We start from the raw sequence: 14,114 nt of genomic DNA on the forward strand, positions 1-14,114 counted from the left end.
TTATTTAGAGATCTACTCAGATATCCGCCTCAGAGATCCTCAAAGATCTTCAGATATCTTATTTAGAAATCTTCTCAAAGATCTTCCTCAGAGATCATCAGAGATCTACTTAGAGATCCTCCTCAGCTCTTCATCAGAGATCTTCATCAGAGATCCACCTCAGAGATCCTCCACTCCTTCAAAGTGTCTCGTCTTGATTCTGTAACGTCCTCCAGCATCCCGTAGAACCCCTCTGGTTCTGATAGACGCATGAACAGAACCCCTCTGGTTCTGATAGACGCATGAACAGAACCCCTCTGGTTCTGATAGACGCATGAACAGAACCCCTCTGGTTCTGATAGACGCATGAACAGAACCCCTCTGGTTCTGATAGACGCATGAACAGAACCCCTTTGGAGGTCCAGCTCCTACAGTCAGCTGATTCATAGAACTGGGGTTATATTAGTGACTCTCCGTAGATTAATCAATAAATTAAGCGACAGGAAATTAATCTGAAACTGTTTTTATGATCAACGATCTGAAGACAAAACGAGACGTTTGAAGACGTGAAAACATTTTTACACAATAAATCAATATTATTGATCAGTTCCTTCAGGCTCTGGGTTTGAACGTTCACAAAAGGTACAAGTACACACTGCAGAGTACTACAGCACGTACTAATACTTCAGGAGTACCTCTGGGACTTCTTGTGAGTTCCTCAGGTGCATGCTGGGAGCAGTAGTCCTGCTACACGTCGTAGCTGTAGTCCGTCAGGTAGTCCTTCAGTCTGCTGGGGAGCGGCAGGTCCTGGATCTGCGGGACCAGATCCTGCGAGACCAGATCCTGCGGGACCAGATCCTGCGGGACCAGGACCCGCCGAGTCCTCCGGTTGATGGCGATGCGACAGAGGTGCTGCAGCGGCGGCGTGGCCGTGTAGGCCGGCCGGGTGAGCAGCAGCGGCACCGTGCCGTTGGGCGTACCGGGGGCCGCCGGGTCCGCCTTGACCCCGGTCCGCCGGGACAGACGGACGTAGTGCTCCACCAGGCGGACCACGCCGTCGAACTGCTTCAGCCTGGGCTTCACCAGGACCACCGAGTCCAGCTTGAACTTGCCGTGCCGGAACTGGATCCGCAGGTTGGTGGGACCGGCTGCCGTCACGGCCGAGATGGTGAACAGGAAGTCGCTGTGGGAGCTGTCCCGCACCAGGAACGTGCCCTCGGACGCGTCCCGCAGGACCTCCTGGGCCTCGTTGGCCGTCAGACCGCCCCAGTACCAGCCTGAGGACGGGAGAGAGGGCGACACCTTTTCATACTCTGACCACTGGAGTCACACGACCTTCCATAGCTTTCCACCACATTGCAGGTGTGATCAGGTGTGAGCAGCACTACACTGATCCAGGACCAGTTACAACTTCCTCACCGTCACCTTAACTCAGGGTTCATACACATTTTGACCAATGGATTTCCATGACTTTTAACCTGGTCCTCCTGCCCCCCATGTCATCCAGCCCCCCCTGGCCCTCCTGGTCCCCCTGGCCCTCCTGCCCCCCCCCCCCCCCCTGGTCCCCCTGCCCCCCCATGTCATTCTGCCCCCCCCTGGTCCCTCCTGTCCCCCTGTCCCTCCTGGTCCCCCCTGGTCCCCCCTGGTCCCCCTGGCCTCCCTGGTCCCCCCTGGTCCCCCTGGTCCCCCTGGCCTCCCTGGTCCCCCTGGTCCCCCTGGCCTCCCTGGTCCCCCTGGTCCCCCTGGCCTCCCTGGTCCCCCTGGTCCCCCTGGCCTCCCTGGTCCCCCTGGTCCCCCTTGGCCTCCCTGGTCCCCCTGGTCCCCCTTGGCCTCCCTGGTCCCCCTTGGCCTCCCTGGTCCCCCCGGTCCCCCTTGGCCTCCCTGGTCCCCCCTGACCCCCCTGGCCCTCGGCCTACCTGCGGTCCTCAGGTCCTTCATGGCCGAGGCGATCCGGCTCTCGTCCGTCTCCACAGACCTGCAGCCGCCGGCTCGCCTGTCGCTCTGGACGCCGTCTGAGGACTCGGTGGACTGGCAGGTCATCGGGCAGATCCCCGCTTCAGGGACTGGGAGGACTGGGAGGACTGGGAGGACACAAGTAAACCGTCAGAACGGTTCTATTCTAACAAACGAGTCAACAGAACTAAACTGGAACGTTTCACAGAATTCATAGAAATTATCCTTTCAAATATTTACTGACATATTAACGACCAATCCAGAAAAAATACAGATATACACTATACATATATATATATTAAAAACATAATATAAATACATAAATAATATACAAAATATATGTATTAAATATTTAAAAAAAATATTAAATGAAATATTTAAAAAAAAATATCCCCCCAAAAATATAGATAAATATAGATATATCTTCAAATCTATAAATAAATAGATATAGACATATAAATATACAAATATAGATACATAAATATATATAGACATATAAATATACAAATATAGATACATAAATATATATATATATATATATATATATATATATATATATATAAATATAGACACATAAATACATAAATAAATATAGATACATAAAATATGTATATTTATACTTATATAATATATACATTTGTATTTATTTATCAATATATAAATAAATATAGATGAATAAATATATACAAATAGACACATACATGTATAAATAAATATAGAAAAATAAATAAATATAGGCACATGTATAAATAAATATGAAAGTAGGTGTAAAGTGAAATAGGTAAAATCATGAATGGAGTCTGGCGAGCCGCACAGGTGCTCACGCGCACTCTCGTGCGTCTCGTCGCCTGTCTGTCAAAAAACGTGCGCGCGCGAACCCCAACCGCGTCACGTCGCTCGATGACGTCACAGCCGCACGGTAACGTTACCTGGAGGTGTCGTGGCTAGCTGCTAACCGAGCAGCCGACATGTCTCTCATCCACCGCGAACACCGAGGTCCTCCCGCCGCCGGCGAGAGCCGCGGACACGCGCGCACACGCACACACAAACACTCACTCTCTCGTACACACACACACACACACATACACGCTCGCTCACTCACTCACACAAACACCCACCCACCCACCCACACGCACGCACGCACACAACACACCGATTTGTTTCCCGCTTCCCGGTAGCCGAACGAGCTGCGCGTGTCCCGCGTCCGCTGTCCTCGCGCCCGCTGAGAGCTGCGGACACTCCGCGTCCACGAGCCGCGGGAACACAGAGGAGCGTTTCCAGGAACTTTCCAGGAACACGGTCACGTGGGCCAGCGCGCGAGCGATTTAAGGTGGTCCGACACGCGCCCACACACACACGCGCACACACACACACACACACACACACACACACACACACACACACACACACACACACACGTGAAAACTGGAGTTACAGGTTAATGCGCGTGCTCAGAGATGTTTTTGAGAAGTCAACAACAGAAGTCTCTGAAGTTTATTGTTTCATATAAATATACATAAATATACATAAATATACATAAATATACATGAACTCGGAATGGAATCATAACTACATTCACCTCAAACAGCAGGCGACCTTAAATTAATCCTCTGAGGTGTAGTACAGTATAAAGTACTACATGTAGTACTTTATACTGTACTACGTGTAGTACTTTATACTGTACTACATGTAGTACAGTACAAAGTACTACATGTAGTACAGTATAAAATACTACATGTAGTACGGTATAAAATACTACATGTAGTACGGTATAAAGTACTACATGTAGTACAGTATAAAATACTACATGTAGTACAGTATAAAGTACTACATGTAGTACAGTATAAAGTACTACATGTAGTACAGTATAAAGTACTACATGTACCTCTGAGGTGTAGTACAGTATAAAGTACTACATGTAGTACAGGATAAAATACTACATGTAGTATAATATAAAATACTACATGTAGTACAGTATAAAGTACTACATGTAGTGCAGTATAAAGTACTACATGTAGAACAGTATAAAGTACTACATGTAGTACAGTATAAAGTACTACATGTAGTACAGTATAAAGTACTACATGTACCTTTGAGGTGTAGCAGTATAAAGTACTACATGTACCTCTGAGGTGTAGCAGTATAAAGTACTACATGTACCTCTGAGGTGTAGCAGTATAAAGTACTACATGTACCTCTGAGGTGTAGCAGTATAAAGTACTACATGTACCTCTGAGGTGTAGCAGTATAAAGTACTACAGTATAAGTGTTGGTTCACACCCACTAAACACTGCAGGAGATAGGAAGCACTCTTTTGGGGTAAAGAGTGTAACGCTTTGTCTGATCCAGACTCCGGAGCAGAAGGTGGCGCTAAGGCACCAATTAGATGGATGCCAACCGCCGTTAAACCGCAAGAAGAAGAAGAAGAAGAAGAAGAAGAAGAAGAAGAAACCTGCGCGGGTATTTTGACTGTTGCGTTAGCGGGACTTCTGTTGTCATCTTCTCGGTGAGTCTTTCTGTGTTTTCTCTTAAAGCAGCTTTACGTTAAATATGAATACGTATTAGTTTGAGGATAATTCGGCTCATATAACGGTTAGTTTTACGTAATATTTCAGCCGCAGAGTGTTTGTTCGAAGGAAGAGTCCATTCCGCGGAACTACGTTAAAGGTCCGCTTGGCGCTCTACGGGTCGCCTGTAGGTCCATCTCCCGCCACACTGCGGGGTAACATGCGCCACTACCACACCGGATACTCGGTTGTACTCGGCGCAGGATTTAACACGTTTAGATGTTAATGTTCTCCACAATGCGACATTGTTGTGACGTTCAAGAAGTCTCCGCGTCATTATGACGTCATTGGGACGCTGTCCGTGCATTACAATAGGCTCGTTCGAGATGAGCCAGTTCTGCGCGGCAGCGATCGGCGCGCAATGCATGCCGGTTAGATTTGTGTCCGACTTGCTCTGACGTCATGCACACGTGGTCAACGATACTCTCACGAGACTAAGCCGACCGTCGATTTCAGAGGCAGGCGCTGCCGTGGCTCTCCTCCGACTGCTTGGCCCAGTGCATGATGGGAAGCGCCTGGCTGTCGCCACATCAGAGAGCTGATTGGCTCTTAGATCTGACAGCAAACACCACGTGTTGGAGAAAATCATTATTTTATGTGTAGGTGGAATACTTAACGCTGGATTATTGACTATTAGTCTCATGTTTGATCTAAACACATTTATTGTGTGGTTGTTAAGACAAAATCGTATTTATACAACACTCATCAAAACCACTAGTAATGTATTTCACAGGCAGACATCAAAAGACCAAAGGATGCAGCTACACACTCATTTCTACATAAATATATATTTATCAACACATATAATAAATCCAAACGTGATCTGTAAACTACAAGTAAACAAAAGTTCGGAACTAACAGGAAGTACTTTTTCTGTGACTTCCTGCGTAAACACAGCTGACAGCTGACAGCTGTCCGACTTGAATGCAGTTTCTTGTCGGCGCCTCCTGCTGGTCCGCTGCTCTGGGCTGCAGGCGAGGCGCAGCTCTAACGAACGAGCCTGTTGTCTGATTGACATCTGACAGTAAAATGTCTGATTTCTGATCGTTCGGCAGAACCCTTCGTTATAGTGAGGTACTTGTACTTCGTTTGCACTTCAATGTCATGGTAGTATATGCTTTCACCCCAGTACATTCATACTGAAATACTGTGTGTGTGCTATGTTTAAGAATATACAATAATTGTGTGTGTGTGTGTGTGTGTGTGTGTGGACAGTGGATGACGAGTACTTGTATTTCTGGTACTTTTGCTGACTTTCTGTTGTGATATTGTTATGTGTACCTGTATACATTAATAACAGTAATACTAGATCTCTCTGTTATGTGTACCTGTATACATTAATAACAGTAATACTAGGTCTCTCTGTTATGTGTACCTGCATATATTAATACTAGGTCTCTGTTATGTGTACCTGCATATATTAATACTAGATCTCTCTGTTATGTGTACCTGCATATATTAATACTAGATCTCTCTGTTATGTGTACCTGCATATATTAATACTAGATCTCTCTGTTATGTGTACCTGCATATATTAATACTAGGTCTCTCTGGTTCAGTCATGGAGTTCACGGAGAGCAGGTTCCCTCACCTGCTGCAGCCAATCAGAGAGCTCACGAAGAACTGGGAGATCGACGTGGCGTCGGAGCTCAACGACTACCTGGAGGAGGTGAGCTCAGCCTGAGGCAAGATGGCGTCTGCCTCAGAGTGCAGTGACTGGACGCGTGTGTGCTTCTGTGTCTGCAGCTGGACAACATGTGCATCACCTTCGATGGCGGGAAGATCCGGCTGAACTTTGCAGAAGCGGCGCTGCTGATCCAGGGCTCGGCCTGCATCTACAGCAAGAAGGTTAGGGCTCGGCCTGCATCTACAGCAAGAAGGTTAGGGCTCGGCCTGCATCTACAGCAAGAAGGTTAGGGCTCGGCCTGCATCTACAGCAAGAAGGTTAGGGCTCGGCCTGCATCTACAGCAAGAAGGTTAGGGCTCGGCCTGCATCTACAGCAAGAAGGTTAGGGCTCGGCCTGCATCTACAGCAAGAAGGTTAGGGCTCGGCCTGCATCTACAGCAAGAAGGTTAGGGCTCGGCCTGCATCTCGAGCACCTTGCTTTGGGGGGGAGGCTAGCATAGTAGCATAGCAGGTCAACCTTTCACCTATAATCCAACTCCGGCACAAAAAGGTGACAGACGCTTTTATTTAGATGAAAGGCAGCAATAGAAAGACGAGCCGTAGCTCGACTGCTGCGTTCACACCAACACAGCTGATTACATGTGAAGTCAGTGGTTGCGAAAATTCGCTTTTTTGCTTCACACCGTTTCACACTCAACAACAACAACAACAACAACACCACGTCTGGTGTTTGTCTGAAGCGGAGCAGTCTGTCCCTCCATCCTGTCCCTCCATCCTGTCCCTCCAGCCTGTCCCTCCAGTCTGTCCCTCCAGTCTGTCCCTCCAGCCTGTCCCTCCATCCTGTCCCTCCATCCTGTCCCTCCATCCTGTCCCTCCATCCTGTCCCTCCAGTCTGTCCCTCCAGCCTGTCCCTCCATCCTGTCCCTCCAGTCTGTCCCTCCATCCTGTCCCTCCATCCTGTCCCTCCAGCCTGTCCCTCCAGCCTGTCCCTCCATCCTGTCCCTCCAGCCTGTCCCTCCATCCTGTCCCTCCAGTCTGTCCCTCCATCCTGTCCCTCCAGCCTGTCCCTCCAGTCTGTCCTTTCACTGCCGTGGTCTGTTGCAGGTGGAGCTGCTGCACAGCCTGGTGTACCAAACTCTGGAGTACATCAACGACTGGAACAAGAAGTAAGCTCCGCCTCCTCCGGTCCCACCGTGTTTGACAGACGCGTTCAGGTGATGTAGTTTTTTCTGCTCCCGACAGACGGAGCAAACAAGCCGCGTCTCAGGAGGACGATGCAGCCGGGGAACAGCACGCGGACGACGAGGCCGTGGTGAGGAACCCTTCTTCTGTTCGTGAGGGCCGAGACGTGCATGCATTCATTAAAGTATTCACGGTTCTTTCAAACGTCTACACGTTTACAACCAGAAACCACATGATCCACATGCACCAACTGGCCAAAAAACTCTACTGCACTGTTGGGGGGAGGGGTTACAGTAGTGGAAAGGCATTCTGGGTAATGTAGGATCTCATTCAGACGACCTGTCTGTCTCTTCAGTTCACTCCACTCGACATCAACGTCTCCGGGAACCCGATGAAGACCGACTCCAACACGGTGAGTTTAGTTTGTTCCAGACTAACTGTCTTCTGTAGTTAATCTCAACGTGTTCTCTGCTTGACTTCAGACTGTGAGCGTTGCTCCTCTTCCTCCTGAGTCTCTGATTCCTCTTGAAACGACGGAGAAGCACAAGCTTCCGCTCATCAGGTCAGTTTGTAAAACAAAGTGTTTTATAGTTGATATATATATACTTATACACATGTACTTATACACATATAGTTGATGTGTATATATATATATATATATATATATATATATATATATATATATATATATATATATATATATATATATATATATATATACACACATACTCACCTAAAGGATTATTTATAACACCTGTTCAATTTCTCATTAATGCAATTATCTAATCAACCAATCACGTGGCAGTTGCTTCAATGCATTTAGGGGTGTGGTCCTGGTCAAGACAATCTCCTGAACTCCAAACTGAATGTCAGAATGGGAAAGAAAGGTGATTTAAGCAATTGTGAGCGTGGCATGGTTGTTGGTGCCAGACGGGCCGGTCTGAGTATTTCACAATCTGCTCAGTTACTGGGATTTTCACGCACAACCATTTCTAGGGTTTACAAAGAATGGTGTGAAAAGGGAAAAACATCCAGGATGCAGCAGTCCTGTGGGCGGAAATGCCTTGTTGATGCTAGAGGTCAGAGGAGAATGGGCCGACTGATTCAAGCTGATAGAAGAGCAACTTTGACTGAAATAACCACTCGTTACAACCGAGGTATGCAGCAAAGCATTTGTGAAGCCACAACACGCACAACCTTGAGGCGGATGGGCTCCAGCAGCAGAAGACCCACCGGGTACCACTCATCTCCACTACCAATAGGAACAACAGGCTACAATTTGCAAGAGCTCACCAAAATTGGACAGTTGAAGAGTGGAAAAATGTTGCCTGGTCTGATGAGTCTCGATTTCTGTTGAGACATTCAGATGGTAGAGTCAGAATTTGGCGTAAACAGAATGAGAAGATGGATCCATCATGCCTTGTTACCACTGTGCAGGCTGGTGGTGTAATGGTGTGGGGATGTTTTCTTGGCACACTTTAGGCCCCTTAGTGCCAATTGGGCATCGTTTAAATGCCGCGGCCTACCTGAGCATTGTTTCTGACCATGTCCATCCCTTTATGGCCACCATGTACCCATCCTCTGATGGCTACTTCCAGCAGGATAATGCACCATGTCACAAAGCTCCAATCATTTCTAATTGGTTTCTTGAACATGACAATGAGTTCACTGTACTAAAATGGCCCCACAGTCACCAGATCTCAACCCAATAGAGCATCTTTGTGATGTGGTGGAACGGGAGCTTCGTGCCCTGGATGTGCATCCCACAAATCTCCATCACCTGCAAGATGCTATCCTATCAATATGGGCCAACATTTCTAAAGAATGCTTTCAGCACCTTGTTGAATCAATGCCACGTAGAATTAAGTTCTGAAGGCGAAAGGGGGTCAAACACAGTATTAGTATGGTGTTCCTAATAATCCTTTAGGTGAGTGTATAGTTGATATATATACATATACACACATAGTTGATACATATATAGTTACACTCGTTTATGGAACAAGCCGGTCGTTTCCTCCAGCGTGGCGGGCGACGTCCTGTGCAGTCAGAAGGACTTCAGGATCAACCTCTTCGTCCCGGGAGCCGGGGATGTGATCCTCCTCAGTCTGGGATCCGCCGCCAGGCTTCTGGTGGACCCTGCAGACCCCCTGCAGCAGGGAGGTCCCCTCGGGCCAGGTGAGGACGCCGCCGCCGAGGAGGACTTCCTCCCTCTCGAGGACGACAACATGGAGCTGGACCGGGACCATGACCGGGACCAGGACCAGGACCGGGACCGGGACCGGGACCAGGACCGGGACCATGACCGGGACCGGGACCGGGACCAGGAGGAGCACGTGGAGCGACAACAGGTCTCGCTTCATTCTTGGTCAGTTCAGAGACTCTGAGTCTTGAGTCGTTCACTGAAGTCTTTCATTTGTGTCTCAGGCTCCGAGTGAAGGACGGGCGATCAGAGAGAGACGGCCGAGGGGCGAGCCGCCGAGGGGCGAGCCGCCGAGGGGCGAGCCACCGGCCGTACGTCAGCGTCACTGTGTTCATGAGGGCGTGTGTTCATGTGTGCATGAGGGTGTGTGTTCGTGTGTTCATGCCCTCCAGGATGACGTGTGTTCATGTCCTCCAGGAGGACGCCTGGGCGTCACATGACCCGTACGCCGTCCTCGGCGGCGACGCCCCCTTCAGGGCCGGGCGGTGTCACGCGGTGCCGGCCGGTCTGGACGACGGCGGCAAGAGGAAGAGGAGACGAGCCGCTCCGCTGCCGGACTTCAGCAGCTGGTTCAGGAGAACCTGTGAGAACCGGTTCTGTGTTCTGAGAGGAAGAGGATGGTGACGAAGAGGACGGTGATGATGATGTTTTCTTTCTGTTTCAGTCGATCCTCCAGAGCACAAGTTAAAGAACGGCCCGGCGTCTCCAGGTAACGCGGCACAAAGAAGAAACGACGCTCCACATTTAATAACTAAAGAAACACTTCATGTGTTCATGTTCATGTGTTCCAGACCTGAACTACATCTATTTGAGCACCATGAAAAACAAACTGAGGACTCAGAAGAGGATCAACAGAAGAGCGGTAGGGCCGAACCTGTCAATCACCTTGTAGCCCCGCCTTAAAGCAAACCCTGCACCCAATGCAGCTCTAACACATGAAGCATAGACTTCTATACAACCAGAGGAGGCAGTGATAAAGTAAAAAGCGGGCTGAGTCAGTGATGCGTGTGTGATGTCACTCAGGGGGTGGCGGTCTCTGATGAAGAACTGAGGAGGACGTTCCTGCAGCCGGAGGAGGCGGGGCCACATCAGCAGGGGAAGGAGCCTGTGGACGGATTCAGACCCCCCGACCTGCTGGGTAAAACCTCTACACACTCTTCTATCGTTCAGTAGAACTCACTTCAAGTCCTTTCAGCTCAGGTGTTCAGAATAATGAAAGTAGTGGCTGTATCAATAATCCTTCAAGGTGGAGACGACGACTCAGACAACGACCAGGAAGCGTTTCCAGACGAGCTTCCAGCAGGTAGGGACTCACTTGTAGAAGTGGACTCACTTGTAGACCTGTAGAAGTGGACTCACCTGTAGAAGTGGACTCACCTGTAGACCTGTAGAAGTGGACCCACCTGTAGAAGTGGACTTACCTGTAGAAGTGGACTCACTTGTAGACCTGTAGAAGTGGACCCACCTGTAGAAGTGGACTCACCTGTAGAAGTGGACTCACCTGTAGACCTGTAGAAGTGGACCCACCTGTAGAAGTGGACTCACTTGTAGAAGTGGACTCACTTGTAGAAGTGGACTCACCTGTTGAAGTGGACTCACCTGTAGAAGTGGACTCACCTGTAGACCTGTAGAAGTGGACTTACCTGTAGAAGTGGACTCACCTGTAGAAGTGGACTCACCTGTAGACCTGTAGAAGTGGACTCACCTGTAGAAGTGGACTCACCTGTAGAAGTGGACTCACCTGTAGACCTGTAGAAGTGGACTCACCTGTAGAAGTGGACTCACCTGTAGACCTGTAGAAGTGGACTCACCTGTAGACCTGTAGAAGTGGACTCACCTGTAGAAGTGGACTCACCTGTAGACCTGTAGAAGTGGACTTACCTGTAGAAGTGGACTCACCTGTAGAAGTGGACTCACCTGTAGACCTGTAGAAGTGGACTTACCTGTAGAAGTGGACTCACCTGTAGAAGTGGACTCACCTGTAGACCTGTAGAAGTGGACTTACCTGTAGAAGTGGACTCACCTGTAGAAGTGGACTCACCTGTAGACCTGTAGAAGTGGACTCACCTGTAGAAGTGGACTCACCTGTAGACCTGTAGAAGTGGACTTACCTGTAGAAGTGGACTCACCTGTAGACCTGTAGAAGTGGACTCACCTGTAGACCTGTAGAAGTGGACTTACCTGTAGAAGTGGACTCACCTGTAGACCTGTAGAAGTGGACTCACCTGTAGAAGTGGACTCACCTGTAGACCTGTAGAAGTGGACTCACCTGTAGAAGTGGACTCACCTGTAGACCTGTAGAAGTGGACTCACCTGTAGACCTGTAGAAGTGGACTTACCTGTAGAAGTGGACTCACCTGTAGACCTGTAGACCTGGACTCACCTGTAGACCTGGACTCACCTGTAGAAGTGGACTCACCTGTAGACCTGTAGAAGTGGACTCACCTGTAGAAGTGGACTCACCTGTAGAAGTGGACTCACCTGTAGACCTGTAGAAGTGGACTCACCTGTAGAAGTGGACTCACCTGTAGAAGTGGACTTACCTGTAGAAGTGGACTCACCTGTAGACCTGTAGAAGTGGACTCACCTGTAGAAGTGGACTCACCTGTAGAAGTGGACTCACCTGTAGAAGTGGACTCACCTGTAGACCTGTAGAAGTGGACTCACCTGTAGAAGTGGACTCACCTGTAGAAGTGGACTCACCTGTAGACCTGTAGAAGTGGACTCACCTGTAGAAGTGGACTCACCTGTAGACCAGAAGCTTCATGATTGAATTATTCTTTAAAAAGTTTGTTTGTGATGAACTTTTTGTTTTCAGACGCTCAGAGAGACGAACTGAGTTATGAAGATCTGGTGAAGCTGCGTGTGGTAAGGGATCAATATGATCAATATGATCCATGTAATCAATACGATCAATGTGATCAATCAAATACGTTCCTGCGTGGTGCGTTCAGGAGCTCATGTACATGTTTCCTGCGTGGTGCGTTCAGGAGCTCATGTACATGTTTCCTCCGTGGTGCGTTCAGGAGCTCATGTACATGTTTCCTGCGTGGTGCGTTCAGGAGCTCATGTACATGTTTCCGTGGTGCGTTCAGGAGCTCATGTACATGTTTCCGTGGTGCGTTCAGGAGCTCATGTACATGTTTCCGTGGTGCGTTCAGGAGCTCATGTACATGTTTCCGTGGTGCGTTCAGGAGCTCATGTACATGTTTCCGTGGTGCGTTCAGGAGCAGCTGGTCGTGACCTCTCGAGGGTTCACTCAGGAGACGGCTCTGTCCCGAAGAGTCAAAGACTGGGAGGACAAGATCCGGCCTGAACTGGTGCTGCAGGTCAGAGTCGCTGGGAACCCGTTTGTTGTTGTTGTGACTGAACGCCCCGATCAGCTGGTTGTTGTTGACGTTGTGTTCAGGAGCAGCGCTCCGTGTTCGACATCCACGACTACGGAGACCGGATCGTCTCGGCGCTGAACGGCGTCGGCCAGCGGAGAAGCTTCTCCTCCATCGTCTGTGGATTCAACAACTATGAGGCCTGTAAATACCTGCTGGCCTCACTGCAGCTGGTAAACAGTCTACTCCCACTAACGACCTCATGTGGTAACTTTGCCCTGCGCCTCGTCTGCAGGCTAACGACCTCATGTAGAGCGTGCAGTGGTAACTTTGCCCTGCGCCTCGTCTGCAGGCTAACGACCTCATGTAGAGCGTGCAGTGGTAACTTTGCCCTGCGCCTCGTCTGCAGGCTAACGACCTCATGTAGCGCGTGCAGTGGTAACTTTGCCCTGCGCCTCGTCTGCAGGCTAACGACCTCATGTAGAGCGTGCAGTGGTAACTTTGCCCTGCGCCTCGTCTGCAGGCTAACGACCTCACGGTGGAGCTGGACAGCGCCGGCCGTCTGGAGGACAGCGTGGACACGATGGGGCTGAAGCTGCTGAGCTCCACGAGGGCCACGGACCGGTTCAAGGGCCTGCCGGGGGCCCGCTAGAGTGTGTGTGTGTGTGTGTGTGTGTGTGTGTGTGTGTGTGTGTGTGTGTGTGTGTGTGTGTGTGTGTAAAGTGATTTCATTTGTTGAATGTTGTAACTAAATACAAATAAATATGACATGAAATGTACAAAACGGATATTAAATACTTTCATTGACTGAAGAGAAAACACAGATTCAGTATTTAACTAAATAGTATTTATTGTTAAGTCAGACCGGTTCTACCGGGTTCTGCAGACCGGGCTCTGGGTCCAGCGGGTCGTAGTTCTGGATGTGGTTCCGCACGCTGTGGGCGATCTGGTCCTGGTCCCTGGTGCGGTTGTAGTAGTCCACGAAGAGCCCGTCCGGGCCGAGCAGGTAGATGAGCACCGTGTGGTCCACCACGTAGTCCCCGTCCTCGGCCCGGGGCCCGGCGCTGGCGTACACCCGGTAGTCCCGCCCCGCGTGCTTCCCCTCCTCCGGCGTGCCCGTGAGGCCGACGAGGCGCGGGTGGAAGTCGGCCACGTAGCGGGCCACGGCCGCCACGTCGTCCCGCTCCGGGTCCACGGTGACGAAGACGGGCTGCACCGGCGGCAGCGCGGCGTCCCGGTCCAGCGCCGCCACGGCGCCGCTCAGCTTGTCCAGCTCCTCG

The 14,114-nt window shown here is 49.8% G+C and overlaps 3 protein-coding genes across 3 annotated transcripts in view; 1 reads left to right on the plus strand and 2 right to left on the minus strand.

Moving 5' to 3' along the window:
• Positions 1-537: 537 nt before the first annotated feature.
• On the minus strand, positions 538-3,024 carry socs2 (suppressor of cytokine signaling 2). Its single transcript, XM_079235829.1, has 3 exons — positions 2,862-3,024; positions 1,896-2,060; positions 538-1,256 (listed from the first exon to the last, which is right to left on the minus strand). Exons 2-3 carry the CDS (start codon positions 2,017-2,019, stop codon positions 727-729), a joined length of 654 nt encoding a protein of 217 aa, XP_079091955.1. The 5' UTR covers positions 2,020-2,060; positions 2,862-3,024; the 3' UTR covers positions 538-726.
• Positions 3,025-4,371: 1,347 nt separating this feature from the next.
• Positions 4,372-13,486, plus strand: ncaph2 (non-SMC condensin II complex, subunit H2; the record flags this gene model as incomplete). The annotated part of the gene is made up of 18 exons (XM_079236394.1): positions 4,372-4,438; positions 6,059-6,168; positions 6,246-6,347; positions 7,231-7,292; positions 7,369-7,438; positions 7,664-7,720; positions 7,791-7,870; positions 9,329-9,554; positions 9,601-9,656; positions 9,733-10,091; positions 10,173-10,217; positions 10,300-10,370; positions 10,532-10,646; positions 10,755-10,811; positions 12,327-12,376; positions 12,736-12,837; positions 12,918-13,067; positions 13,358-13,486. Exons 2-18 carry the CDS (start codon positions 6,061-6,063, stop codon positions 13,484-13,486), a joined length of 1,839 nt encoding a protein of 612 aa, XP_079092520.1. The 5' UTR covers positions 4,372-4,438; positions 6,059-6,060.
• A 207-nt stretch (positions 13,487-13,693) lies between these two features.
• Positions 13,694-14,114, minus strand: part of sco2 (synthesis of cytochrome C oxidase 2) — a gene marked incomplete at both ends in the record, with an annotated part of 783 nt that continues 362 nt past the window's right edge. The window contains one exon of the mRNA XM_079236395.1: positions 13,694-14,114. This exon is cut by the window's right edge and continues 362 nt beyond it. Coding sequence (XP_079092521.1) covers positions 13,694-14,114 — 421 coding nt within the window.

The sequence above is a fragment of the Taurulus bubalis genome (genome assembly GCF_910589615.1).
Source record: "Taurulus bubalis genome assembly, chromosome: 20".
NCBI classification, from domain to species: Eukaryota; Metazoa; Chordata; class Actinopteri; order Perciformes; family Cottidae; genus Taurulus; species Taurulus bubalis.

Excerpts from the sequence above, each read along its gene's own strand:
- socs2 (XM_079235829.1), bottom strand. The coding sequence starts at position 2,019 with ATGACCTGCCAGTCCACCGAGTCCTCAGACGGCGTCCAGAGCGACAGG. Across the intron at positions 1,257-1,895 it reads GAAGGACCTGAGGACCGCAG|GCTGGTACTGGGGCGGTCTG; the intron begins GTAGGCCGAGGG and ends TCCCGTCCTCAG.